This window comes from Tupaia chinensis, unplaced genomic scaffold (genome assembly GCF_000334495.1).
Source record: "Tupaia chinensis unplaced genomic scaffold, TupChi_1.0 Scaffold000568_1, whole genome shotgun sequence".
Classification (NCBI taxonomy): domain Eukaryota; kingdom Metazoa; phylum Chordata; class Mammalia; order Scandentia; family Tupaiidae; genus Tupaia; species Tupaia belangeri.
The window spans coordinates 1,213,657-1,223,356 of NW_006160082.1; the positions used below are offsets into that span (position 1 = coordinate 1,213,657).

The 9,700-nt window shown below is 42.0% G+C and overlaps 1 protein-coding gene across 1 annotated transcript in view; it reads right to left on the reverse strand.

The window, feature by feature from the left end:
• PSMC1 (proteasome 26S subunit, ATPase 1) overlaps positions 1 to 9,189 on the reverse strand; it is a 13,049-nt gene extending 3,860 nt beyond the window's left edge. The window contains exons 1-7 of the mRNA XM_027775489.1: positions 9,099 to 9,189; positions 8,421 to 8,517; positions 5,365 to 5,489; positions 4,678 to 4,863; positions 4,366 to 4,494; positions 3,403 to 3,499; positions 1,301 to 1,490 (exon numbers count right to left, since the gene is read on the reverse strand). Of these exons, the coding sequence (XP_027631290.1) occupies positions 1,301 to 1,490; positions 3,403 to 3,499; positions 4,366 to 4,494; positions 4,678 to 4,863; positions 5,365 to 5,424 (662 nt within the window). The 5' untranslated portion in view covers positions 5,425 to 5,489; positions 8,421 to 8,517; positions 9,099 to 9,189. The remainder of the gene's footprint in view (positions 1 to 1,300; positions 1,491 to 3,402; positions 3,500 to 4,365; positions 4,495 to 4,677; positions 4,864 to 5,364; positions 5,490 to 8,420; positions 8,518 to 9,098) is intronic.
• Between the last annotated feature and the right edge of the window lie 511 nt (positions 9,190 to 9,700).

Below are 9,700 nucleotides of genomic sequence, written 5' to 3' on the forward strand. Positions count from 1 at the left end.
GTGGCCATAATAACTTTCACATCTCCCCTGGAATCAAATCCATCCAGCTGGTTCAACAGTTCCAACATTGTTCGCTGAATTTCTCTTTCACCACCAGAATTTGAGTCATATCTTTGGAAAAGAAAAAAAAAAAAAGGAATAAAGACCCCATTGATCTGCTAAAAGGAAATCACAGGAAATGGTCATCATGATGAAACATCTCAACTTTCTTCTCAACTCAGTGTCACTCCTGCAATTATTCCAGCAAAAATTCCAACACCCCTGCTATGATCTAAGTATGTCTCTTAAAATTCATGTGCTGAAAATTAAATTGCAATTGTGGTAGTAATAAGAAGTGGGGCCTCTTGGAAAGTGATTAAGTCACAAGGGCTCTGTCTTCATGAACAAATGAGTATATTATAAAATGGCCAGAGGAGTTAGCTTGGGCCCTTTTCACTTTTCCACTACGTGAAGACAGTGTTCAATCCCTTCTGGAGGGTGCAGCAGCCAAGTGCCGTCTTGGAAACAAAGCAGCCCTCGCTAGAAACCAACATCAGCACCTTTCTCTTGGACTTCCCAACCTACAGAACTGTGAGAAAATAAATCCCTGATCTTTATAATTACCCAGTCTATGGTATTTTCCAGCAGCATAACAAAACACTCCCCTGCCCCCAGCCAAGTTACAGATTACATTTCTTTGTAGCAGGGTCTGTGCTTTAAATTGTAACATGTGGGGACCAGCAGATGGTGTAATGGTTACATTGCTGGATTCCCACCTGGTCAATTGCAGTTCAAGCCCTGTACCTGGCAGCTTAAAACTCATGCCAGGCACATGTGCATACATGCCCAAGATCCTGAGAAAATGGAGGAGGAAGGGTTGTGGCATGGCCATCACCCCTGGGGGGGGGGGGGTTCTTTCTGTCTCTCTCTGAGTGCACATGCCCTATAGGAAAATCTCTCTCTAAAAATAAATAAATAAAATTGTAGCATGTATTCCGTCTCCATGTTTGGTGTTTGATCCCCAATCTGACTGAATTCCTTGAGGACAGAGATTGCTGTGGTCATAGCTTTGTCTCCACAGCCCAGATGATCCTAGTTCAGGGAAAGTGCTCAAGATAGGGTTACTCCCACCTCACCAATGGCCAGAAAGCCATGGCTGCTAGTAGCTGCTACCCAGTTCCTGGGGGAGCAGGACCTAACCATCCAGGGATGGTGGTGTCAGTATGAACCATGGCCATAGGCTGACCTACTTAGCATTCATCCTCAGAGAAGAGCTACACAGTTTCCCCTCTAAAAACAGAAACAGTAAGAGAAGGTCTACCTTTTGGTCCCAATGGCATCGATTTCATCAATAAACACAATGGATGGTGCATGCTCTTCAGCAACTCGAAAGAGTTCCCGTACAAGTTTGGGCCCATCACCCAGGTACTTCTGAATCAGTTCAGAGCCAACAACTCTCAAGAAAGTGGCTGAAGTTTGGTTTGCAACTGCTTTGGCTAACAAGGTTTTTCCTATTTTAGATAAAAAAAAGTAAAGGATAAAAACAAATACCCTCAAGTGTTGTTTTAACTAAAAAACTCAGTACCACCTTAAGTAAACATCAAAAACAGGCAGATTCCAGTGATGAAGACAAGCCACCAAGTAGGCATCCTAATACTGTTCTCCTAAGCACGTAGGAGGAAATTTACAAAGACCTACTAACATGTTTTGATTGTTTTGAACTATTTTCCTAAACTCATCGTGACAATGTCAGAAAATACTTGTTAGTGGTTATTTCCATATCTCACCCAAAGTCCTACTGAAGAGTTACAATGTGTAATTACCTGTAGGGAGAACTGATCTGTACCAGCACTGAAATAAGTCTTTTTTTTTTTCTCTGGGTAAACCTTTCCTGGGTCTCTTTCAAAGTTGGAGATAACATTAATCTGACCCATCCTAACTCAGGGTTGGGCCACTAAACTATAAAACTACCAGTGATGAAGCCCACAATTGAGAACTGCCAAAAGAAAAGTCAGGAGACTATTTTCAATCTGTGGCGTGTCCTGCGGAAGAGCCAGTTCTTATCAACTTTAGGGAAGATCTCTAACAAGGTTTCCAATACTGTTCTACTGATATTTCACTTTCTGGTCAAAACAAGAGTCAGCAGGGGCCAAACCGTAGCACAGCAGTATAACACAGTGCTCTGTGAGCCTGACTCACATGGTTCACATCTGGGGACGACCTTGCATATGACGGGCACACGTGCGCCCAAGATCTGGAGCTGGCTGATGCTGGGGTGAATCAGGGCATCAAGACTTTTGGGTGCTCTCTCCCCTTTTCACTCATGGAAGAAATAAACAAACCCAAAAAAGTCAGCAACAAGCATCTAGTTTGACAACTTGGCCCATTTGATGGTAAGAATACAGGCAAGGGCTAGGCAGCTGCATTAGGACAGAGGCAGTTAGAACAGACTAGCAGGGGAGAGGACGTGGCTGGCTGATGCAAGACGAGGGACTCTCCAGAAGTAGGAAGGACAAAGCACTAAGCTTTGCAACAACGCATGATAAGGATGTTCCCTTTCACTGACAGAGTGGCAGATACAAAGGCTGAACTACTTCCTGAAAGTTTCAACTAGGGACGGCAAACGGGAGACAAAGAGGACCTTTTTCAGTGGCAGTCAAGTCTAGCTGCTAGGCTGCTCAGTGGCAAGAGGGATCACTGAACAAGTCTCCTGCTGCTCCGATGGGACTGCCTGGCCCCGCTGGTGCTAGTGCCTGCAGAAGGCACCTGGCTGTCAGCCAGGAGGCCTGTGATCCAGGACCAGTCTTACTACCAGCCCTACTCTCGCTGGGCGAGTTATGGGCCTCTCAGAAACATCATTTTCTGAGCTGTGAGATGAGCGGTGCCACAGAGCAAGCTCTCTGGAACAATCCTATGTGGACGACCCTTAGTCCGCACAGACTCTCTTATGAATATACTTGTAATTCTTTTGAGCTAGGGGCCATTCTTTCTTTGAAATCCGTGTGTCCATAAACTGCTAAGTCATGGGCCCACAATTTACTCAAGTGAACTTGCTGCATAATCAATCAAATATTTGTCTTTTTATCTTCACTGATTTATCCATCTGACATGTATTTATTAGTACCAATGGGCCAGGAAAACAAACCTGATCTGAACACCACAGAAAAGCTTTTAGGGCAGCAGTTCTCCGCATGGCTCTGAGGCTCAGCCACATTCCAGATGAACATATGAGAATCCTTGAGACAGGACCAGGCATCAGTAGTTGTTAAAGCTCCAAGGTGATTCCAATGGATAGCCAAGGTTGAATCACCATTTAAACTAAGGAACTGGGGTGGCCTCACTTGACAGTTAAATAACTGTAACAGCCAGTGCTGCTGCTCAACAATGAGGTGAGTGCTTGTGAAGGGTCAAGTTAGAGCATACCTGTGCCAGGGGGACCATAGAGAATGACCCCCTTGGGGGGCTTTATACCCATCTCTTCATAATATTCAGGATGTGTGAGAGGAAGCTCCACAGATTCCTACAGAAAACAAATACATGAAAATGAAAGGTGTTCTTGCAGAAATTATTAGCATTAATTGACATCATGAGAGTACCTTGCTTTCAAAAAAAATAAGTAAAAATCTCTCTTTCCTTAAAACATACTAGACTGCCCTGAGCAGCAAAGACACCCTTCAGTCCCCAGCGCCAACCCTCCTCTGATTGCCAGTTTCCCTTCTATTGGGTTGTCGGAAAAGTCATGACACATCTTCACATAGGACTTCCCCAATAACCCAATACTTTTCTGTAGAAGTTGACCCTAAGCAACACTTAGGTTCTTCCCAAGCAACAGAGATAATAAAGTTCAAATTTGCCTTTTTTAATTAAACTACAGGTAGGGCATAGAAAGATTTCCCGAGTGCTGTTTCCATCCAGGGACATACGGCTGTTTCCCACCTTTCTCACGTGGAGATCTGTGATAGCTGAGTGACTTCCCTTATGGATGAAAGAACAAGCAGAGGGCAGCCATAGCCATCTTGATGACCACATCCCCTCCAGCTGCCTCCAGGATTGGGATTATGTCCTAGACCCACCACCATGTAAGTGTGTGCAGGTACATGTGCTACCTCCACACAACACTGGGGGTGTCCAGAAAGCCACAGCTGAAGACAGTATAATTGGAAACATGTATTTGCATAGGCAATTCATTCAACATCATATATAAAGACATTAAGCTGCCAAGAGCAGCTAATGCAAAAAAAACAGAAACAAAAAGAAAACACAGCCAAGATGCTCTTCTGAGTCAGTTACTGGTCTGATCAGTAAAGAAACACAAACATGCAAAACAACTCCAAAGTATCCTAAGTGAAACAGTCTAAAAAATCCAAAGTTGGCTCCCAGTCATACCTTAATCTCCTGGATTTGGTTGTCCAACCCCCCAATATCGGCATAGGTCTCCTGCGGGGCCTTTTCCACCTTCATCACTGTGACCAAGGGATCTGTGTCATCCATCAGCACCCCTATCACTGCATGCACCTAATGAAGAACATCAAGCCTTAACATGGAAACAGGAAGTTCCCTTGATCTACAATGTGAACCACAGCATCTTTCTCCCCACTTAGGAGTGCTCTGGTCATTTGCTTTCATGGGACAGGTGGCCGAACATAAATGGAAGCAGAAAGCACTTCTATAGGCTGTTTTATAGAGACGTCAACTCACCTTGTGGTTGAGCAGGACCGAGCAGCCTGGTTCCAACAAATCCTTGTCTACAAATGAAAGAATGCTGACATAGTGTTCTGAGCCCACAGATGTAGACACGATGGCATGATTGTCATCAATGATCTCTTCCAAGGTTCCTACCGACATCGGGGTCCCCCTCAGATCATCCACCTTTGATCTTTCCTCCTACGTAAAATATGCCCAGAAGTAAAAGATTAGACCAGAGTAGGTAGTCTTGAGAGTTCATTACTTTTACAAAGCAGATACTTTTGAAAGGTAGGGACTAGCAGATGGCATAATGGTTATATTGCTGGATTCCCACATGGCCAACTACAGTTCGAGTCTTGGACCTGGTGGCTTGAAACTCAGGCCAGGTGCATGTGCATGCGTGCCCAAAATCCTGAGAAGAGAATGGAGGAGAAGGGATTACAGTGTGGCCATCCCATGGGGAGGTGATTTCTTGCTCTCTGTCTCTGTCTCTGCAGCAAGCACACACACCCCACAGCAAAAGTCTGAAGGGAAAAAAGGTAGCTCACATAAAAGCCTGAACTGTTTTAATTCCTTGAATCTCATTTTTCATTTTGGGTTCTAAACAGAACTCACTTGGCTAAAAAATAAAATTATAGTAACTTTAGATCCTAAATCGAATTCACCAGGTTAAAAAATAGTAGTAACGTCACAACTTACCTCTTGCTTTTCTTCTAATGGTTTCATCTGTTCCTGATTTCTAATGAATTCTTCTTCCATGAGAAGGTAGTCTTTAATTCTCTCTAGTTTCAATAATTTTAACCGGCATTGTGTGTGAGGTGTCACTGTAATTAAAAAATAAAGCCTTTTATACTTGGACCTTGAAGTTTAAGGGAAAAATATAAATATTTTAAAATAAGTTCATTTCAGTTGGATAGATTCTGAAAAATTCCAAGTTTGATACCTAAATAAGCAAATGTCAAAAGATAGAGGCCAGCAAATGATGTGGTTAAGGCACTGGACTCCCACATGGCCTATTGTAGTATAAGCCCTGGATCTGGTGGCTTGAAAATCATACTGGGCATGTGTGCATGTGTGCCCCAAATCCTAAGAGGAGAATGGAAGAGAAGGGATTGTGGTGTGGCCATCTTCCCTGGGAGGTGATTTCTCACTTTCCCTCTCTGTCAGTCTTATCAGGTAAGCTAATGCACTCTATGGCAAAAACCTTAATAAAAAAAAAGCGGGGGGGTGGGGGTGGGGGTGGGGGGGAGAAGGGCCAGCAGGTGACATGATGGTTAAAGGTGCAGGACTCTCATGTGGCTGACTGTGGTTCAAGTCCCAGACCTGATCGCATGCCTTCTCACTTTCTTTCTCTCTCTGGTCAAATACAAAAAAATATATATAATGATAATAATAAAGTTAAATAAAATAATACCTTTAAAAAACGGTGACTTGGGAACCAGCAGTTAGCGTAATGGCTATGTCGCTGCACTCCCACGTAGTCGAACGCGGTTCGCGTCCCGGGCCCGGTGGCTTAAAACTCATGCCGGGCGCGTGTGCGTGCGTGCCCAAGATCCCGAGAGCAGAATGGAGGAGAAGGGATTGCAGCGTGACCATCCCCTCTGGGGGGTGATTTCTCGTTTTCTGTCTCTCTGTCTCTCTCTGTCTGTCTGGCGAGCGCACGCGCCCTATAGCAAAAACCTCTCAAAAAAAAAAAAAAACCCAAAAAAACAAAAACAAACAAACAAACAAAAAAAACGGTGACTTCACATGCTAAATAATTTTTTTTAAAAAAGGGAAGGGACAATGGTTTTAGCAGTTATAAACAAACAACTGAAAATGAGGAGGAGTTTTATTACCAAATAGCACAAAATGACATATACTAACAAAACAGTCTTTGTCTATTTTTATAAAGAATTACTTATTTAATTTTATTAATATTATCATCATTATTTGACCAGAGAGAGACAGAGAGAGTGAGAAAGAGAAAATAATAAAGCAAGTTGCCAGGTCTGGGACTCAAACCATAGTCAGTCATGTGGGAGCCCAGCGTCCCAACTACCACGCCACCGGCTGGGCCGTCTTTGTGTATTTAAAGAAGAAAAAAGCCATTGACCCAAGCATAGTTTGGTTTTCCACAGGTACTATCATGAGGTTACTTACAGTGCTCAGTCAGTAAACACTGATGCATGATAGCTATATACATTCTCATTCACTTAAAGAATTCTGAAATACAGGTATATTAATCCTCTTTATCATAAACAGCAAATATTTTTCCACACTTTGTCTCTTTTGGCTTTATTCTGAAATCTCATACTACATAGGAATTTTATCATTCATTAAGACAAATCTGTCAGTCTTTTCTTTTATGGTTTCTGGGTTCCCTTACTTACTTCTAAAAACCTTGTCATTCCTAAGTTTAAATATATTCCTAAATTTTTATTTATTTATATTCAGATGTATATATGTAATCTGCCTGGCAAGAATCAAGGGATCTAATTTCATTTTCTCTGGACAAGAAATTAAAAATGCCAGCAATGTATATTAAACAACCCACCATCTTCCCCGTAGAAATGAGATGTCTCTTTTAACATAAATACCCATGTAATGTGAATGTTTTTTTGGAATTTGCTACTCTCTCTGGCAACCTAATAGTCTCTTTTAGTACCACTAACGTATTGACTATTTACAGTAGAACAATGGCTGGTTTTACTACCTGACAACCTTTGTAACTGAGCAATATTTAACAATTATTTTGTCTTGGGTCTTTTCTTCTAAGCAAGGAGGGGGATTTTTAGATGAGGATAGGCTAAGTATTTGAGTTGAAGCCTAAAGGAATAAGAAGTGGACAGTCATGGGGAGGATGGTAGTGAAAGGAGGGTTGGGAGAATATTTCCAGCAGAGGGAAATGGGCAAAGGTCCTGAAGTACCAAAGACTCAAAGAACGCGAGGTGGGCAGTGTGACCACGCAAGGGGGAGTGACAAAGCCGAGGCTGCGTGATATGCTGGGATGGGTCACCTGGTTTGACATTTATTCTGTGTTCAGCAGAAAGCCACTGGAAAAGTTAAGTTCAGGCATCATATGACTTAAATTTCAATACAGAGGCAGTTCATTTTATTAACTAAGTGTGTTTCTGAATTACTGAGCCTCAACCTGGATTTCATGATCTAAAACTGTGTATGTGTGTGTATTTATTTACTTATTTAAGATAAAGTCTTGCCATGTCATAATCCTCTTGCCTCTGCCTCCGAGATGGGACAAGAGGCACACACTATCACACCCAGCTCTTAGATAGGGTGTCACTATGTTGCCCAGGGTGGCCATGAGCTCATCAATCTCCTGCCTCACTCCTAGAGTCTCTGGGATTCTGGGTACACGCCATACACTTGGCCTCTAGATTGGACTGGGAACTGACTCTGGTTGCCCACGTAGACCCAGCCTGAGAAGCATGGCATCTTAGCAGTATATACCACCATGAGTAAGCATAAAACTATACTTCTAACAGAACAGAAGAACAGGCTATTTAAAGACAAGTAATGAGATGTCTTAAAGTGAGACATATTCTTATAATACTGTACTTTAAAACAAGCTGTAATTTTTATGCCAACCCAGAGGAATGCCATACGTGAAGGTTAGGTTGAATGGGGTTACGGTATCAGAACGAGAGCTTCAACCACTCCCCATGGCCTGACTCCCCTTTCAAACGCTAAGTGACACATGTACAGGTGGCTTCCTCTAGGACAAGAGAGACTGCAAGGAGAAACGACATCATTACCCAGTGGCAGTTTGCTGGCAGCATCTGGTCCCTTAGTTTTCTTCTTTTTTTTCCCCACTCTAGTTGGGACAGGAGGTTCGTACTTCTTTTTCTTGTCCTTGAGTTTTTAGCACAATTGGGAAAAAAAGCACATACAAGTCATATTAAACCCAAAAATATTTCTGTGCCACCATGATCTATTTCCAGGTGGTACAATTTTCCTTCTCTCTTATAGTGCCATGAAAACTGTCTTTTTAAAAAGAAAGGTTTCACATTTCTGCTACTTTAGTTAAGAAATGTAATTATAATAAATGTTGTTTTTCTGTAATACATATAAATGACAGTGAGTCTAATGATTCCATTCAGGTATAGAGGTCAAAATCTAATTACAAGTCAAAACTTTGAGTAATGTGAGAAAACCATCACAGTTCAGGATATTAAACACTACAGTGACAGGCAACTTAATACTTTTGTAGTGTTATTGCTTTTACACATTTAAAAATCATTAACCTGTAAATCTCTGTTTGACTATTAGGTCAATAACCTTTTCTAAAACATGCAAAGGGTGTTATACCTGCAGGTCAGGTCAGGTTAACTACTAGATCTACTTTGCTTTTTAAAATTCCCGAAGAACTCCTCAGCTGACACTAAGACTGTCCACAACATGCGCATACTGCAGTCTCCATCTGGCTTATTTACCTTGTCATCCTTCTTGCCACCTCCAGGACCATGACCACCACTCTGACTTTGACCCTGGGGGAAAAAAATCAAGTATAGACTGACATTCAGAAAGTAACTTGAAAACAACATCCTTTTTATTATCCTATGATTCTAAAACACACATACTTCCTTCTCATTTAACATTTCTGAACTAAACAGGGACCTTGTAGTCAATGGGTATATATTTAGTGCGGTAGAAGTTGCTGGTGCACCTTGCAAATTGACTGCATCTTAGAATCAAAAGTAACTCTTGTTAAGAAGCAAATACAGCCAATGAGGCTGAGATGCTAAGGTCATGCCTTCTTGAGGGCTAGGTATAGAGCCTGGCATTCTTTAAAACTACCACGCCTAGGCTGTGGATGTCAAGTGTATCTAGCAAAATCAGGCTATGAAAGCAAAGTCATTTTACATACTCAACGACTGTTTGTCAGTTATTTACTTCTCACTTAGGTCACACCAAGACCCTGAAGACTTTGCTTTCGTTTTCTTTCTTTCTTATTTATTTATTTATTTTTAATTTTTGCTATAGAGTGTGTGCATTTGCTATTTGCCAGAGAGAGAAAGCAACCCTCACGGAGGGT